This window comes from Corella eumyota, chromosome 1 (assembly GCF_963082875.1).
Source record: "Corella eumyota chromosome 1, kaCorEumy4.1, whole genome shotgun sequence".
Lineage (NCBI taxonomy): Eukaryota > Metazoa > Chordata > Ascidiacea > Phlebobranchia > Corellidae > Corella > Corella eumyota.
In genome coordinates this window covers 7,932,943-7,951,017 of record NC_137490.1, presented here as the reverse complement: position 1 = coordinate 7,951,017, position 18,075 = coordinate 7,932,943, and the positions used below count along the sequence as shown (strand labels likewise).

The following is an 18,075-nucleotide window of genomic DNA, read 5'->3' as shown; positions in this document are numbered from 1 at the left end:
CATTTTGATTATTTTTTTTAAGCACCCTACTAATGTTTGAAGCTCAAATTAACTTACTCGTCGTTTCAGACGATTTGTTGGATTCAGTGCTACTTAAATTTCCACTTACAGAAGTAACAGTAGCCTGGTAAGTTTGTCCAGATATTAAATTATGTATAACTACTAAGTTGTTTGTTATATCAGTTATTGTTTGAACCTCAGTATTATTCTGGTAAACAGTTACTGTATAACTATCAACCACTCCACTAGAAGTAGCCCATGTTGCTCTTAAGGTGCTTTCGGTTGGATCACTTAATGTAGGTACACCGGGCTTGCTTGGGACTGATTAAGAAACAATAAATAAATACCCAATAAAATTAATAAAATATAAATAAATATATTACTTTCGTTAAACAATTTTTAGCTTTAAAGTAAATTTAAAGTTAAAACTATTTAAATGCAAGTCAAAATTGTGTATTTGTACTTGATTTTAAAATAAAAAAATAAGAGAAGTGTTTGCCTGCCTGATATTATTATTACAAAACTATTTTGAAGTCTTAGTTAAAATCATTTAAGCATGGTAAACACAAAACAATAAACCACAGATAAACCTTTTATCCAATCTATTTTTTTAAACTAAACAACATAACCTAATTAAAGTTTTTTTAAATCCACAAGAAATTTTAATTGTATTTTTTCCAAAATTATTAATAGAACAACATGGTAGTTATATATTTTTTTTTAATTTGTTTTGCCTGTTTAACTTTATGTAGAAAAGGAAGTTGTATATTAACACTTAAAAAACCCTATTATGCTAGCTAAAAAATAACACTTGTAATCAGTACCAAACTATCTGCATTTATGTATTTAGTGACTGTGCTTACTTTATCTTAACTGCCTATAACATTAACAACACAACATTAAAATCACCTATGCATTAAATATGTCACATAAAATAAGAGTGTTCCAAACTGAACAACTATACTGCTTATGGTTAAACAGGACTTACTTGTTCTTAAAGTATCGACTGGCGAGGTTTCTCCAGCTCCGGCTGAGTTTCTTGCAGCAACAGTGACCAGATACTCTTCACCTGGAGTAAGATCATCTATTGTGTAAGTTAGTACCATTGTTACCATATTATTCACCGGATTTGTAGACGTGCTCCAATTAACAACATAATCACTAATGTCATTTCCCCCTGCTGGTTTTACCCATACAACATTTATCATTGTGGTGGGATCTGCAACACCTTCAGTGCTTGAAGTGGGAACAATTACTCGACCAGGTACTGTAACAAAATTACAAAAACTTGTTTAAAACTTTAACTACTCTTAGTCATCTATGCACAATACTTTGGGTGCAGTAAATCCAAGTAAATCTATCAAAAACTTATAAGTAGAAAAAATTCCAAATAAATAATTACTTTTTTTAAACTGGTAGTAACATTTTTATACATAAATTTCATAAAATATGTATTATATAGCCTTCGATTGTGTTTTGTTTTGCAAAACCTTATAAAAGACTTACAAGTAGAAAATCTGGTAGCTACTGATGACATTCCCTGCCCAGCGGTATTATTAGCCACTACATTAACAGTGTATTGAGTGTTAGAATCAAGGTTTTGAATTTGGTATGAAGTTCCTGAAACTGGTGGAGAGGAGTTGGAAACTCCATCGCTAGAAGGAGGAACCCATGAAATTGTATAAACTTCATTACCATCACCAGCTACGTCGTCCCATTCTACAGTAATTGTGTCTACAGTTGCAACAGAGGAGTTTCTAACCCCTACCACTTGACCAGGTACTGTACATAGACAAAACAATACATATAATTTAATTGGTTACTAAACCAAGAATAAAGAGAATATACGAATTAATTTTTTTTCAAAAGCTATAACAAATGTTTATCATATTTAATTATATTTCTACTTACAAATTATTTTAAAACAAAAAACTATAGAACCGAAATAGCAAACACTAATTAATAACTCTAATGATTGTTTTTTTAATACTCATAGTAACATCTTAAACTTTATAAAATACTTACAAGTAGAAAATGTGGTACTTTCTGATGGTATTCCCAGCCCAGCGTTATTACTAGCCACTACATTAACAGTGTATTGAGTGTTAGAATTAAGGTTTTGAATTTGGTATGAAGTTCCTGGAACTGGTGAAGAGGAGTTGGAAGCTCCATCGCTAGAAGGAGGATCCCATGAAATTGTATAAGCTTCATTACCATCACCACCTACCTCGTCCCATTCTACAGAAATTGTGTCTACAGTAGCCACTAAGGAGTTATTAACTGATACCACTTGACCAGGTACTGTACATAAACAAAACAATTTACAAGAATAAATCACATCCTTAAAAATTTTATTTTAAATCAATTTTGTAAAATTTAACTAACACCTTAATTTAAAAAAAAAAATTTTTTAGAATACAAAATGCAACTTCAATAGAACTATCCTAATTTTCTGCTAACATAAAAATGATTACTAGAGATACCTGTAGTAATAGTGACATTATTCGCAGCCGTTTCGAATGTTTCACCTGTTGCATCTGAACTGTTTATAACAAACAGTGATGAAGTATAAATTGTATTTGGTTCAAGACTAGCTCCATCATCGACTGCTGTGACATTAAACTGGTGAATAACAAAAACAATCTCAGTTCTGTAATTACTTTAAAATAAGTTACAAAAATATATATATACATATAGATTGATTATTTACAAATGCCTTGACAAAATTTATTGACAACGACAAAATTTACCAACAACTAAAATATCCTAGTCTAAGTTAAAATAAAATATATATTTACATACCTAAAAAGATTAAAAAATTTAAAGCAACATTTGAATTAATAAATGTTTAATATGTTTTCTTACAGGTGAAGTTCTATCTGTATCACCATTAGGGGTTCCAACACCTGATTCTCCTGCCACCACATTTACAACATGAATCACATCTGTTAAAGTATTTGATGTCCAACTAAGCTGAAACTGATTAGTTTGAACACTTTCGGAAACTACCATAAAGTCTGTTGGTGCTAATTGTCCCTAAATAGTAAGTGTTAAAGGTTGTTAAATAAAATATTTTTAAATTTAAATTCTATTTTTTACATTAACAATAATTACAATTTTAGCTTATAAAACTACACACACAAAATTTTATTTAAAAAGTAGCCGTTTAAAGTAAAATATAAAAAAAAATTATTTTTTACACAAAAAATAAATACATACATAACTAATATTTAAAAATCAATTTAAATAAATTAAAATGGTATATTTTTTGGTCACTTACCAAAATAACATCACCACCCATCAACAATAATAGAATAAATTTTAGAATCATATCTTGTAAATATTTTTCCTAATCATTAAAACATTTACCTAAAAAAGTTTTTTACAACAACAAGTCTGATGATTTAGTTTAACAAAATCCAAACCTTGAGTAATAAATCTTTTTTTTTAATTTTAAGTGATTTTAACATTTTTTTTAATTTTAAGCCATATTTTTGTCAATTCATTGGCAATTTTGTTTTTTTTATCGCCTTAATTAACAGAGTCCAAAACCCAACAAAATTATAAAATTATTTTAATATCTGAAAACAACAAGCAAAACGATATCATGAAAATATAAACAAAATGGACAAACGCATCTGACAGTATAAGCATATCGAACGGAAAGCTGATTACACAATAAAATCCTAACAGCCTAAGGAGTAGTCAGTTAATCTGTGACTAGTCAGTTAATCTGTGAATGTCGCTTAAATATATTTAAAACATTTTGTGTTACTTTTAAACCAAAGCTTTCAAAAAAGTCTCTCTTACATATTATATTCTAACTAATTGCACCAAATCAAACAGAAGCAGAAAAGGCTGTAAAGTAAAAAACCGAGAACTTATCAAGCTACTCTACTGACGGGCGACTGAAATAGTCTATTTATAAAACAAAATAAGAAGGTGGATCACTTTTTTCTCTTCGGTACAGTAAAGCCACAAATACTGTTTATCCTCGCTAACTAAAAGCGAATTTTAAATTATATTATTAAAGTTATGTAATAACAAGAACAACTTTTAATAACAATAATAAAAATTTAATGTTAAAACAGATTTTCATGTTTTTTAAAAAACTATGGTACTAAAAAGTTTTTTTTATAATTTTTATTGTGGTATAAAAAAGAAATAAAACGAAATTTTAACTCCAGTCAATGATCATAAAAACATTTTTTTATGATCATTGCTCCAGTTAAGATGTAATGTTGGCTTGCTGTGCAAAAGGAGTATCATGTTGTTCATAGTTGACATCCCACAAACTCATATCCGGCATTGAAATATTCATTCGTTCCGAGAAATTTTCCAGGTAATTTTTAACTTTATTGTTAATTCTTGTACTGTCTTTAAGATTCATCTCACGCTTTCTGTCTAGTGCGTTTCGTTGTTTAATCATCATTGATTGAAGCTTTCTTCTTCGTTGAAAGGCGGACAGGGAGCCAAGGCTACTACGCCCACTGGCGATGCTCTCCGCTCGAGATTTTCGGTTGTCTGCGTATAAAAAATTTGACGCCATTTAAATATGAAAGACCTAACTTAAAGAGTTTGTGTTTCTAATAGTGTGATTTTTTTTTTAATAAATAAAAATACACGTATAGCTTGCAATAAAAAAAAAACAAACACAAAAAATATTTACTCCCGTCGACATTTTCTGTTCCTTCTTCAGTAGGTTGATTATCAGTCTGCTCACTAATTTTTCTAAAAAAAATAGTGTACACAAAAAGTAAGTCAACTAGAATACAGCTAAACAAAAAAGTCAAGAATGAAAAAATTGAACTTTTTCACCTCATATTTTTTCCACCTAGTGCAGGTTCACTTTTCATCTCCGATCTTGGGGTGTTTTTTTGTTTGTCCCTTATTTCCGAAGTTTTTGTTGCCTGAGCTTCAGTCCAAGGACGTACTGAATAGGATCTAAAATATAATTGACAAATTTTCTTTTGTCCAGTAAAAGACAAACTAAAAAAAATGAACCGTCGAGACATATAAGGCAAAATTTAAGTAGATATACTAACTACAAACCCTACCCATTAGAGTTGATTTTAGAAGGAGTAGCCTCGCCACGATTAGTTTTTAGTTCTTGTTCACCACCAAAACGAACGTGTCCTTCCTGCTCGTTGTCTGAAATCTTCAATTCGTGTTCGTCTTCCCCAGCGCTTGACTCACCTTGTACAATTATTCGCGGCACCTTCACAAAATAAGCCTTCGAGCTTTACTAATTCATTTCCGATTAGTAGTAAAGTTAATACATGTTGCCTAACGGTTGGAGTATAAAGCGAAAGAAGTATCACAAAAAAATTAAAGATATATCTTCAGAAAATTGTTTCTAATTTTACCTGAAGTACAGGCTCTGTCGTTTTACTGCGTGGAATTATTTTCTTTTTCCGTCTTACATTTTTTCTGGTGGCCCGAGCTTCGCTATCCGGTCGAAGCCCATGCTTACTTTGACCAGTCGATTCACAAATACTATCCAACCATATCCTAGTTTCTTTAATGTCTTGTTTAACGAGTCTTATGTTGCGGATGTGCTCGTTTTCGATAATTTTAATCTCGGTGACCAGTCGCTTGTTTTCTCGAAAATTAATACTGAATGCTTTTTGTACACGCGAGGAACTAAGCGTTGCTGCGCCTCCTATTGGGCCTGATCTTGCCATCTTTAAATTTCTCACTAAACAATAGAGGTTAAATTCGAAATGACTTTTTTGTTGGTATCGGATTGGCAATCACTTTACTGCCCCGCCTTTTATACTCTAAATTATATACAACGACTTGACTCCAGGGTTGGCAAAACAAACAAATGAGTGAATTAACGAACATACACTCTCGAAACAATCCTAAACCATTCGCAAATATTAAAGTTAAAATGACTGATTACGATATGAGTGTATGGTAAACAACGCAAAAAATGTTTTAATTGTTGGTGACAATACAGAAATATAATAAACTTCTGTTGCGAAGACGCCGAAGTGTTATTGGATATCTTTAAATGAATCCCATTGTTATTCCTATTTTAAAGGGTCTGTTAATATGTATAAGTAACCGATATAATAATTTTTGATTGTGAAGAGGTAAACAAACGTGTTTAGACTTTAAGTCAAAAGTGAAAATAACATTTTTTTAAATTTACTAATGAAAGTAATTTAGTGATTAAATTATGTTAATGCTTAAAACTTTTATATCATCTAAACAAAAACTATAGCCTACCGTAAAATTACGAACCTACTTGTAAAATCCATTTAAAAAAAAGATACTAGTGAAATCCATTTTTAAAAACAGCAACATAAATGAATAAACAGGTTTAAATTTATATTATTTAGTGGGAGTTTGAGAGAATGAGGATAAATAACTGATATTTTTTTAATCCTAATTTTTAGCTATTATTTAAAGTAATTATACAAAAATAAAAGTAAAAATATACCTGAAACAAAATTTTTTAAAAGTTAGTTACAAAAATTTCCTATTTTTACTTATGAAACTTAATTTCTCTAAAAATTAAAACCAAACAAAGATGACATCATTTGATCACGTGACCACAAGTGGTAAGTTTGAGTGAGGAGAAACTGCTTAGGCGTTAGCTTTTTCGCCATTTATGGCCTTTTATTTAAACTGTCTACGGCCTACGTCTTGATTCGGTCATCGCTTTTTGGATTTTTTGAAAATGAGAAACGTCAGTTGCGAGAACAAAATATTAAATGATTATGATAATTAATTTAAATGTTTTAGAAATAAAGTAGGGTGGTTACATTAAGCAAAAATTGGTTATTTTAGTTTAATAAAAGCTTTATTAATTTTTTAAATAATTGATCAATATGTCACTTTTTAAGCCTTTCAGTTTTCTGATAATATAAGTTCTTTTTAGAAAAAATACAGCATATAGGCTGACATAGAACAAAACTAAAAACTATTTAAACTAATTTTATTTAAAACAAACCAACTAATTTACCAAATTGGTAAATAAAAGCCAAAAGTATGAGTTCCCTTTCATCGAGTTCGGGGCAAAAATGGAATCCGAAAAACTTGGAAATTCGGACTCTGTCGGTAGAAAAAACGCTGGAACCTTTGGTCATCCAAGTTACCACATTGGTAAACAACAAGGGGCCATCTAACAAGAAAAAGGGCAGAAGCAAGCGACCTAAGGTAAGAAAATACACAATAAAATGACTCAAGAATATAAAATTCAATGAAATAATTTAAAATTTGATTTTAAAAATGATTTTGTTCTAGGTTTTGGTTGCTGCTGTTGAAAGTGCGACCGAGTCATTTATTGAACGTGGAATTATTATTGCTCGGGACAATCCAGAGCTAAAAAAGGAGATGGAGGAAGCTGTGGAGGACACACGAAGAGACGGAGAAACTATGTCTCGCACAGCTCACGCTTTTGCTGAAGATCCATGCTCATCTATGAAGGTAAAGTGCTAAAATATAAAAAAAAATTATTTTATGACTTTATCTAAACTTTTTGAAATTAAATATTTCCTATTGTATTGATTTAACCTTTTTGTATTGATTTAAGTGTTTCCTATATCTGTTTATTATTTCCTTTATCACTTAGTTCCGCTTGTATCTCTATTTCCTTTGTTAAGGAAATTTTATGTTATATTTTTGTTTTACATCTAATGACTCAGTGGAGTGTCTAGACATAAAGCTTTACTCTTAAAAGTAAAAATGCTGGTCAACTATATTTAATATACTTCTGTCCTTATTACAAGTGTAGTTTTTTATTTTTAAAAACAAGGTGTATAAACTCGTATATTATATTTTACAAAATTTAAAGATCTTTTTAATTTGAATATATACATCATTCAAATTTATTTCAATTTCGCTTTTGTGTAGAGGGGAAGTATGGTTCGAGCTGCGCGTGCTTTATTATCCTCAGTGACCCGACTTCTTATTCTGGCTGACATGGCAGATGTTTTCAACCTTCTGAGGAGGTTAAAAATTGTGCAAAAAAGTATGAGTTTAGTGAAGGACTCTAGTAATCCTGATGAACTAGTGAAAAACTTCATGGTAAATAAAAGGAGTTTTATTTTAATACAAACAATATTTAATTTTTATTGATTTACCATTATTAATTTGGGGTTTTTATAACCTCGTATAAAGAAATTGATTCATATTTTTACTTGTTATTTGTTTTTTCAATTAATCCATATTTATAAATGTATAAGAGTGCTATTGGTATATTAATTCACTAGGCAATTATTATTTAGATTAATTTTATAACAATTGTCAACTGTATTTTATCAAAAAATTCTGCATGATGAAAATATTTTACTCTTTTCATTGACTGTAGTATTAAATTTGTTTAAAAAAAGATATTTTAAATTTATTTTAGAACTTTGGAACTGATGTTGCAAAACTGAGTCATGCTACGATGATGAGACAGAATGATCTTAAAGATTTAAGAAGAAGGGATGAACTTGCAGCAGCCAGAGCTGACTTGAAGAAGAACAGCATGATGTTGTACACATCTTCTTTGGTAAATAACCAGTTTTATTTCAATACACTTTTTTGGCCTTATGTTAATAGCAAATTCTGTTCTGCAATATTTTTATTTGCTTATTTTGAACAAAGTTTAGGTTTTTATCCTTTTTTTAATTTTTAATTTTTTTATTATTAGGCAACACTTCAGCACCCAGAAGTTGCAGCTGCAAAAGCAAATCGAGATTTCGTTTACAAACGTGTACAACATGCTCTTGATCGTATATCTACTGCAGTTCAGGTAGACTATAACAGTTTTTTACAAAAGCTTTTAAAGCTGTAAGCAACTTAAGATTGTGTTTTAACTACCCTGTTTGTGTTTGATAATAAATAGTCAGTTAATTTAATGATATTGCATTATTTATGAATTGAGTTTTTATGTTTGTTCAAGCTTAAATTTTTTTTAAATTTAAAATGTTACGTGTTTATTCTTAATAACAAAAGTTCATGTTCTAAGTTTAACAAAATATTTCTTTTTAAGGCATCTGGAAGTTCGCATCGACCGGAGGATGGTGCAGGAGAGCTGGCAAACGCTCTCGATGAGTTTCTGGTACGAGTTGACATGGATCCGGTGGATTTTGATGAGGTCCGTCACCGGCCTTCGTTAGAGGAGCGTTTGGAGAGCATCATCAGGTACAGCCATTTAAAGATGTCCTCAGCTGAAATTATTTTTATCTAGCTTAATTAAATATTATTTAAACAAGATTTCAGTATTTATTTATTGCGACTAAATATTATTATAATTGTCATTGTCAAAGAAGAAAATTTAAAAATAAAATAAGTTGGCTACAATTTTTATGATATGCAGCTGTAGTTAATATAAAAATACAGTTTATTAATTTGAATCATTATTTAAGTTGGGTTAGTTTTATTAGCATTTTTACTTGTATAGTATGAATTACTATGCAATTTTAATGTTACAGTGGTGCAGCTTTAATGGCTGATTCGTCTTGCACAAGAGATGACCGCAGAGAGAGAATCGTAGCTGAATGTAATGCTGTAAGACAAGCTTTACAAGTAAGATTTAAAAATGTTTCTTAAAGTTATAAAGTTACTTAAACCATAAAAGTAAATAGAACCAAAAAATATACAGTTTTAAAAAAATTGTGTTTTTTAATTTTATAAATAAAAAAATTTAATTTTGTAAAAAAAATGTAAATTTTTTTTAATCTGTTTTTTAGGATCTTTTGCAAGAGTATATCAACAATGCTGGCCGTGCTGACAAAACAGAAGATCTTGAGATTGCCATTGATCACATGACACAGAAGACAAAGGACTTGAGAAGACAGTTGTGCAAGGCAGTGATCGATCATGTTTCCGATTCATTTTTGGACACAAATATTCCAATTCTTGTTCTTATTGAAGCAGCCCAAAGTGGCGACGAAAAGCAAGTAAAGGAATATGCACAGGTAAATAGGCAACACTAACAAATGAGCTTAAAATAAATGTTTTGTTTTACTGTTTAGTTGTTTATTACACTTACAGCTATTGTTGAAGTGTGAAAACTTGAGTAAATAAAAATATCACACTTTTATTCGATCACCTACTTTAAGTTTTAGATGGTAAAAACTAGTTGTGTAAATATTTTGTATAATAACAAATCTATGTTTACTAAAAATTACATTTCTTTAAAGTATTTATGTTTTTGTTTTAGGTCTTTAGAGAACATGCTAACAAGTTGGTTGAAGTCGCCAACCTTGCTTGTTCAATGTCCAGCAATGAAGAAGGGGTTAAGATGGTAAAGTTGGCAGCAAAACAAATCGAGATACTTTGCCCCCAGGTGACTTTTGTTTTATTATTCTCATTATAATAGCTTCTAAATTAAATCATCAAGTCAAAAGGCCATAAAAATAAAGCACAGAGTAATGACCTCATTTATATTTCTTCATGCCACTTATGTTACATAATTTGTGTAGTTTTCTATAAATTTTAATATTTCTTTTGTGTGTTTAGGTTATCAATGCAGCTCTTACCCTTGCTGCGAGACCTGGAAGTCAGATTGCCCAGGAAAACATGAACGTCTTCAAAGAGTCGTGGTTAAACCAGGTAAATAAAAAATTGTTATAAAATAAACACATCAATGTTTAAAAGACAGTGTGAATTGTATTTCACCTTGTTTAATCTTATTTATTTCTGCTATATTTTTATAGCTAATGCCCAATTTTTTTATTAAAAAATTTACAAATGTATTTTTGTTTTTAATTTCCCCTAATCATGCTTTGAATTTTTAAATTTGAATTTTTTTTAGGTTCAAACGCTAACTGAAGCTGTTGATGAAATTACATCGATCGAGAACTTCTTGGCAGTCTCAGAAGCTCACATACTTGAGGATGTTACAAGTTGTGTTGTCGCCTTACAACAAGGTAACCCTGAGATGTTGGACAGAAAAGGAGGCGATATCAAAGGACGAACGGCCAGAATTTGCCAGGTAATTAGAATGTTTGTGTGATCAACTATATTTTTGTAAAAAGATAATTTGTTTACCTAATATTTTCTTAAATTTTAAACCAATTTTCAATGCAATTTTATCATGCCAGAATTAATCTTTTTAATGCTTATTCAGATTTTTTTTTTTATAGGCATCAGTATTTGTAAATTTTTTTTTTTTTACAGGTTGTGGTTGCTGAGATGGAGAATTATGTTCCAGATTATTACACTGAGAAAGTTGTTGAAACTTGTGAAAATCTCAAAACACAGGTAAAATCTATACACCACCAGGCAGTTCTCAATGTATTTTCAGCAATATAGAAAACCCCATAATACCTATGAATATTCTATTCAAGATATTGTAGTTATAGGTTATAAAAAATATAGGCTATTGTTTTGTAACCACAATGTTTTATTTTTAGATTGTGGCCAAGTTTGAGGCCCAATTAGAACACAGCATTGATGCTTTAAGCAAGGATCCACAAGAAGATCCACAGGAGAATGAGTTTATCGATACTTCAAGAATGGTGTATGATGGTGTTCGTGAAATAAGGTAGCTTAAAAAAAAAATTAGGCTTTTTGAAAATAAGGATTCCAAAACTTGAAAATTTAAAAGTAGAACATAATTTAATGCCTTTTTTTAGTAAATGTTGTAAAAAAAGATTTGATCAGGTGCAAAAAATAGATTAATTATTTGTTATAATGAAAAGTAAAACTCTTTCAGGCGAGCAGTCCTTATGTTAAAACCACCAGAGGATGTTGATGATTCTGACATTGAAGCAGTTATGGATAATGCATCTGACACTGGAGCCAGCAGAATTAGCTCTAAGGTAAGAAAATTCAAAATTTTGTCTTTAAAATTGAAATTGTTTTTATTTCAATTTTTTAGGTAAAATTTTTTTTATAATTAGATATATACAAATTGTAAACATCTTTTCGTCTGTTAAAATTTACTGAAAGTTTTTTTAAAATTTTTTTCCAGACTGCAGAAACTGATTCTGGACCAACAGACCAGGTAATAATGAGAAGGTTGCCCGAAGCTGAAAAAGCGAAAATTTTGGAAAACGTGCAAGAATTTGTTGAAGAAAAGAAATTATTGGATTTGGAGATTTCAAAATGGGACGAATCCTCCAACGATATTATTGTTCTGGCTAAGTCGATGTGTGTTATTATGATGGACATGACTGATTTCACTCGTGGACGTGGTGAGTTGTTTGTTTTTCGATTTTGATGTAAGATTACAAAGCAAAAAAAATATATAGTTTTTTTGGTATATTGTGAACACTCTCTTCAGAATTGTCATCTTGGCAAAATTACAAAAACTATTTTACCAAAATTGTCATTTTGGCAAAATTACAAATCATTTTTTTTTTTAATCATTTTACTATTGTAATATTGTGTATGTTTTTACTAAGTTTTGCTGCGTTTTCATGCTTATATAAATGAATTTCTACAATAAGGTCGACTAAAGAACACAAGTGATGTGATTGAAGCTGCACGAGGAATCGCTGATGCCGGTTCCACATTGGACAAACTTGCCCGAGCAATTGCTGAAGTGTGCCCAGACTCTACAGTCAAACAGGTAAAACTAATTTTCCAAATACTCAATCTTTCATTTTTCTGCTATTTTATTTATTTGATTTATATGTTTGTATTTTAAATTTTAAGTATGTGAGTGTACAATGCCATTTGGTCATTTATTTTTATCTTAGGTATCTTAAAGGCAATATTTTGAATTTTGCTTAAAAAAAGGCAATTTTTTAGTGTTAATTTTTAACACCATTATTAATCTTTATTTTTTGTGGATAGGACTTGCTAGCTTACCTGCAACGAATTGCTTTGTACTGCCATCAGTTGAACATGTGTGCAAAGGTCAAGGCCGAGGTGCAGAATATATCTGGTGAGATGATTGTTTCTGGTTTGGACAGTGCCACTTCACTTATCCAGGTAAAATTTAAATTTTTTTAAATCAGGTTTAAAAATTTGATGTTAAATTTAGGTAAATATGTTTTACCTAAATATTCTTAACTTATTTTTACGAGGCTCCCAATTTAAAAGGTCATTTAATTGTGTTTTTGTTAATTAAAGGCTGCCAAGAATTTGATGAATGCTGTGGTGTTGACAGTTAAGTCATCGTATGTGGCCTCAACTAAATATAAGAGACACGGATCACAACATCATGGAATCTTATGGAAAATGAAGGTATATTTAAAATTAAATATACAATTTTAATATACGGTATATTTAAAATTAAATACACAAAATTTGATACAGTCATTTGGAAAATTTTGAGCAGCTTTTGTTGTTAAAAATATTAGGTTTTTAATATTAGATTTATTAAGATGCGTTGTAACCTTTTGATTCTATCTTTTGTGGTTATATGTTAAATTTTTTTTGTTATTTTAAGGCCCCTGAGAAAAAGCCTTTGGTTCGTCGAGAGATCGGAGATGACAAGAGAGCTCCAGTGCGACGAGCATCTCAAAAGAGACTTGTCAACCCTGCTCAAGCCCTCAGCGAATTCAAAGCTGATATCTAAATAAAAAAAACTATTTTTTTGAAGTTTTAGAAATGTCTGAGAAAAAAATGGATGCCAGAGACCAAATCTTTTATGGTACTGAACTATTTTTTGTGCTTTTTTGATGAAATATATCGCATTTTAATCGACGGTTCTGTAATTAAATAATATTTTTATTCTTAGCGATTATTTAAGAGTGTATTGCTAATTTTGATACTTTAGTGCTGTATTGTGTTTTGTACTGCCCTAATCATAGCTTGGTTTTGTAACCAGTAGTACGGTGCATAGTTTTTTACCATTTTCTTTAGATTTTTGTATTATTTACCATTGTGTGAGGTTTTTTGTAATAATCAACGCTTTAATAAAATGCCTAGTTTGTACAGCACACAATTGCACTTAATGTTATATAGACATAGACACACTGTCGGTTAAATTTAGATACATAAATTTTGTTAAACAGTTCCTTAATGATCTGTTATAAATTACCGGTAAAGATAAACTTTTGTATAAAAAGTTTATCAGACTTAATACAACATTGATTGTGTACATTAGTTAAAGGGTCCTTGTATATCCTATAATAGAACCTTGTTTTATATATGGAAATTTGTACATAATGGCTGTTTGTGGTGCGCTATTACAGGCATCAATTAATTGAGTTGCAACCATACTACAACAATCAAAATGTCGCTTTAGGTTGGAAAATCGACCAGTTTAAAATAATCACAAATCAAACAAGATAGTCAATTTAAAAAAGAATATTTTGGTGATGTATAACAATGACTGTAAAACTTTGTAACACAAAACAATTTTCTACAATTGGAGTTAATTTATTTAAAGAAGAAAATATATCTGACAGTAATATATTACACTGATTCCAAGGAAAAACAGCAGAAGCAAGAACAATGCAACATTATCAAGAAAAAAAATTACAAAATTGGGATATGATAGAAGAGCTGCAAACACGCAACTATATTTCAGTCTTCTTGCGAGGGCAATTGGCAGGCTGATATGATCGAAACTCGACAGATAGGACATTGCATGTTGGTGTGAAGCCACTGGTCTATGCATACAGTGTGAAACAAATGCATGCAAGGAAGTCTACGCACGTCATCGTCATCAACAAACTCACACAAGCAAATCGTACATTTTTCCACATCTTGTTAAAATTAAAAAAAAGGTTAAAAAAATTAAACATTTATTTTTAAAAAAATATGCAATAACAATCTTACTTTCATTCGGTTCTTCTCTTTTTTCTTTTTTAAATTCCTCCTTTAATTTAGGTGTGTTTCTTCCTGTGTACTTGTAGGAAAAAGTGTTTCGCTCGATTGTCTTTTGAGTTGCTCCCTTTGACGACTGTATATTATTGGTTAATAAGAAAATTAAAACTTTCGTAAAAAACACCTAAACTAAACCTGCATTTTAAAGCACAGATGTACATTCCTTTTTACATAAAAATATTAGAAATTTAAATATATAAATAATGTTACATGATATAACAGATTTTTATACATACAGATGAAAGATGGTCAAAATAGGAGAGTCTGGACCTAGAATGAGCTCTTTGAAAATAGAAGGGAAAGTTTCCATGCGAGTTTCCAGGTATCCTAAAATTTCAAAAGAAATATTTTGCAACCAACGATTTTGAACAAAAAAAAAACCACAATAATCAACAAGTATTCATCACAAAAAAAAAATATCAATGTGTAAAGGTAAACCCCAATTTTAAAAATTGTAAATTACATAAATGCCAACTTTTCATAACCTGAAATAATTAAGATAAATACATTCTACAGTGTACACATATATATTTAACATGTATACATGCACTACTTCAAAGAATTACGACAATAATTTAGATATTAAGTTGAACCTGTAAGCAGGTGGAAACATAGGGGGTTGATAATAATTCGGTAGCATGTTATTAACAGGATACGCTTGGGCAAATAAGTTTGGCATTTCGCGGGGTCTTCTTCTTTGGTGATGATCAAGAGATGACGAATCAAACAAATCATTCGTGTCAACATAAGGCCCTGGAAAAATTCCTAAAATCGCAACACATTTGGAAATTAAAATATGTCTTTTATCCATTTTAAAGAAATAATAAATGCTAAAGTAAAAAGCATCTTTTAAAGAACAATATTAAGTTTGGAACTTTTTTTTTAAGGAGTTGTTTACATTTTACAAGCCAATTAAACTATTTGACTTTATTCGGAGTTTAAAGATATCTCCAGGAATTAACATTAATGCATTTTAGTAATTTGTCTCTTAGCCCTTTAACATGAGTGATTTACATTAAGCCTATCCTAACTTGGATCCTAACATTAGGCACATCCTAACATGTACGCGTTTTCTTCTATGTTTGCTAACTCAAATGTTTAACAAAAAGTGCAGTTCGAGAACACTTTTATAACAACTTGCAGCAAGGAAATGCATATATTATTGTTTGTTAATTCTAATTGTAAACATATTTGTAAAACTTGTTTAGGGCACTTTTAGACATCAATAAAAAAGGCTTAGATGACAAAACAAAATTTTATTACCACCATAATTACTATTTGGCCAAGTTGAAGTTTCACTTGTTCTTGGAGGAGAGAGAGTGTAAGGTTGAATTCTTTCATCTGCAACTCCATTGTCATAGTTGATGTTTGCATTGTAATTCATATTCTTGATTTAAAAAATATTAAGATTAAATTGGTTAAATTTTGTCACCGAAAAATACTATAACTTAAAGCACTCAAAATAAAGTAAAACCAGCAAATAATAAATGCAGGGGCTAAAATTTGGTAATTGGTACTTTCCCTGTTGTGCTTAAATATACTTTTTGACTACACCTGATAATAAAATTTAGGCCCCAAAAGTCGCAGTAAATTTTCGCCAAGAACTACTTAAAACTAAATTTAACTTTGTAAACAGCAATAATGAAATATATTGGTATTTACAAAAAAATATGACATAATAATTGTTAAATTTTAGTCCACTTACTTGAAGAAAAAGCCTTCTGCTTGTTTCTAACATTCGATTTTGTTCCATTAAAAGTTGGTGGTGATGGGGAGCCATGTGGGCTTGTAATGGAGGTAGTAAGCTGCTGTAGCGCTGCAGTCTGTCAGCTGAACTTTCTATGCCTGTAGGTGTTGGTCTAACAATGTTCACTGATGTTCTTGGTACTGTTGGCTCCTGGTTTAAAGTATTATGGTCTGTATTTATAGAGGAAGTTGTATAATTGTTTGAGTTGCGACGAGATAAGGCTTCAGGTAAATATGAGTTGCGCTCAGCAGGTGGATTGTGCAACCGGTTTGTGTTTGTAGACAATGAAAAATTGTTGTTAGTATCAGGGTGACACACAGTGTCCTCATTTTGAACAGGTGTCTGTGGTAAAGCACCTCGACATTGGGGAAGCAGATAGGGAAACATTATTGGGTTGTCATTTGGAGAACTGGGTGTGGTGGATGTGTGTGCAAAACCAGGACTAAAAGGCTCAACATGTATAGAAGAAGTGGAAGGTCTGTTTTCTGATGATATCTGGTGTTGATGAGACAATCCTGGGTATCTTATCGAGTGTTCCATTCTCTCATATTCAGAGTGTGGATTTCCACGGCGGAAAAGATGACCATGGTATAATCTTCGTTTACGCTTTGGTTGAAATGCACATGATGGCCTACTAGGTGACAACGGCATGTGTGACTCCAAGTCATTTAAATTACTAGATGAATTGGGTATAGAGGCATTATTAAAGTGAGAGTTAGCACTGTTTGAGTTATGAACTAAATCGTCTTCCTCTTGAGTTAAATCCACAATTGATGAGTTGCTTTTTTTTCGGTCATTAGAATGACGTCTTTTTTTTCTTGAATTCCAAACATTCACTATTTCAACATCATCATCAGAATCCGAAATACAATCAGCCAAAATACTGATAGTAGAACTATTCCCAGCCATGGTCAGATGATCAGATTGTTTATTAATGTACACCAACAGACCAATTAACAAATTATCGAATTACCAGATTACCAAATATCTACATTTTAAAATAAAACTATTAGATTAAATATGAAGCTAAAGTTTACCTTTAGCATCTCTTTTCTTACCTTACCAATTTAACTTGTTTTAATATAAAGAAGTGCATTATCAGTCAGACCATAACCTTTAACTTCTTATTTGTCTAAAACAAATCAAAAGAAATACAAAACATCCCAAAAACTTACCATTAGGCCATACTAATTTACACACACTCGCAGTTTATCGAACTGTACTAGTGAATTAACATTATTTCGTAATTGACAGCTGGTTAACTTAAAACAAAAACAAAACGTCATAACACTAGCTCAAATGAAAATTTAGTCAAACAGATTATCTTTAGCGCCCACTTTTGATTATATGATGACGTTCAAATAATACAAATATCCGCCGCTGGTGGGCAGCAAAGCTTAAACAGCACATGGTTTATTGTTTACCAGTTTAGCAAAGTATTTCTTACAACGTCTTTAAAATATAATCTAATTACTCAAGCTTTTAATTGAGAAGTAAACAGTATTATTTTGTTTATGTGATTGCTGTTAAATGTTTATCTGTAAATACTTAAAATTTAACGCATTTTGTTATCTGTAGCACCCTTGAGTAAGCCACTATAA

At 30.5% G+C, this 18,075-nt stretch overlaps 4 protein-coding genes across 7 annotated transcripts in view; 1 reads left to right on the top strand and 3 right to left on the bottom strand.

Moving 5' to 3' along the window:
• Window positions 1-3,371, bottom strand: part of LOC145763626 (receptor-type tyrosine-protein phosphatase beta-like) — a 33,559-nt gene extending 30,188 nt beyond the window's left edge. For 2 of the 3 annotated variants that reach the window (XM_082575126.1, XM_082575128.1), the window contains exons 1-7: window positions 3,281-3,371; window positions 2,866-3,036; window positions 2,484-2,622; window positions 2,026-2,301; window positions 1,507-1,782; window positions 989-1,267; window positions 58-321 (exon numbers count right to left, since the gene is read on the bottom strand). In XM_082575126.1, coding sequence (XP_082431252.1) covers window positions 58-321; window positions 989-1,267; window positions 1,507-1,782; window positions 2,026-2,301; window positions 2,484-2,622; window positions 2,866-3,036; window positions 3,281-3,331 — 1,456 coding nt within the window. In that variant the 5' untranslated portion in view covers window positions 3,332-3,371. The remainder of the gene's footprint in view (window positions 1-57; window positions 322-988; window positions 1,268-1,506; window positions 1,783-2,025; window positions 2,302-2,483; window positions 2,623-2,865; window positions 3,037-3,280) is intronic. The other variant, XM_082575129.1, reaches the window with a different exon arrangement.
• Window positions 3,372-4,128: 757 nt separating this feature from the next.
• LOC145763628 (uncharacterized) lies at window positions 4,129-5,793 on the bottom strand. Its single transcript, XM_082575130.1, has 5 exons — window positions 5,367-5,793; window positions 5,058-5,218; window positions 4,819-4,944; window positions 4,670-4,731; window positions 4,129-4,524 (listed from the first exon to the last, which is right to left on the bottom strand). Exons 1-5 carry the CDS (start codon window positions 5,682-5,684, stop codon window positions 4,229-4,231), a joined length of 963 nt encoding a protein of 320 aa, XP_082431256.1. The 5' UTR covers window positions 5,685-5,793; the 3' UTR covers window positions 4,129-4,228.
• Window positions 5,794-6,893: 1,100 nt separating this feature from the next.
• Window positions 6,894-13,830, top strand: LOC145759643 (catenin alpha-2-like). Its single transcript, XM_082573494.1, has 19 exons — window positions 6,894-7,167; window positions 7,255-7,437; window positions 7,864-8,037; window positions 8,363-8,506; window positions 8,648-8,749; window positions 8,990-9,141; window positions 9,432-9,525; window positions 9,690-9,917; window positions 10,163-10,288; window positions 10,462-10,554; window positions 10,757-10,936; window positions 11,122-11,205; window positions 11,358-11,488; window positions 11,660-11,765; window positions 11,918-12,140; window positions 12,396-12,517; window positions 12,745-12,882; window positions 13,024-13,137; window positions 13,343-13,830. Exons 1-19 carry the CDS (start codon window positions 7,000-7,002, stop codon window positions 13,469-13,471), a joined length of 2,691 nt encoding a protein of 896 aa, XP_082429620.1. The 5' UTR covers window positions 6,894-6,999; the 3' UTR covers window positions 13,472-13,830.
• A 432-nt stretch (window positions 13,831-14,262) lies between these two features.
• LOC145758959 (uncharacterized) lies at window positions 14,263-17,457 on the bottom strand. 2 transcript variants are annotated; one of them, XM_082572661.1, is made up of 6 exons: window positions 16,433-17,457; window positions 15,991-16,114; window positions 15,321-15,492; window positions 14,964-15,054; window positions 14,680-14,803; window positions 14,263-14,606 (listed from the first exon to the last, which is right to left on the bottom strand). In XM_082572661.1, exons 1-6 carry the CDS (start codon window positions 17,381-17,383, stop codon window positions 14,425-14,427), a joined length of 1,644 nt encoding a protein of 547 aa, XP_082428787.1. In that variant the 5' UTR covers window positions 17,384-17,457; the 3' UTR covers window positions 14,263-14,424. The 2 variants fall into 2 exon arrangements, with proteins under 2 accessions (XP_082428787.1, XP_082428795.1); XM_082572669.1 differs by having other exon boundaries at window positions 15,994-16,114.
• Between the last annotated feature and the right edge of the window lie 618 nt (window positions 17,458-18,075).

Coding starts and splice junctions, on each gene's coding strand:
- LOC145763628 (XM_082575130.1), bottom strand. CDS start 5,684: ATGGCAAGATCAGGCCCAATAGGAGGCGCAGCAACGCTTAGTTCCTCG. Junction 5,219..5,366: donor CGACAGAGCCTGTACTTCAG/GTAAAATTAGAA, acceptor TATTTTGTGAAG/GTGCCGCGAATAATTGTACA. Junction 4,945..5,057: donor TCTAAAATCAACTCTAATGG/GTAGGGTTTGTA, acceptor ATTATATTTTAG/ATCCTATTCAGTACGTCCTT.
- LOC145759643 (XM_082573494.1), top strand. CDS start 7,000: ATGAGTTCCCTTTCATCGAGTTCGGGGCAAAAATGGAATCCGAAAAAC. Junction 9,918..10,162: donor AAGTAAAGGAATATGCACAG/GTAAATAGGCAA, acceptor TTTTTGTTTTAG/GTCTTTAGAGAACATGCTAA. Junction 10,555..10,756: donor AAGAGTCGTGGTTAAACCAG/GTAAATAAAAAA, acceptor AATTTTTTTTAG/GTTCAAACGCTAACTGAAGC.
- LOC145758959 (XM_082572661.1), bottom strand. CDS start 17,383: ATGGCTGGGAATAGTTCTACTATCAGTATTTTGGCTGATTGTATTTCG. Junction 15,055..15,320: donor ATGTTTCCACCTGCTTACAG/GTTCAACTTAAT, acceptor TTGAAATTTTAG/GATACCTGGAAACTCGCATG. Junction 14,804..14,963: donor ATTTTGACCATCTTTCATCT/GTATGTATAAAA, acceptor AATAATATACAG/TCGTCAAAGGGAGCAACTCA.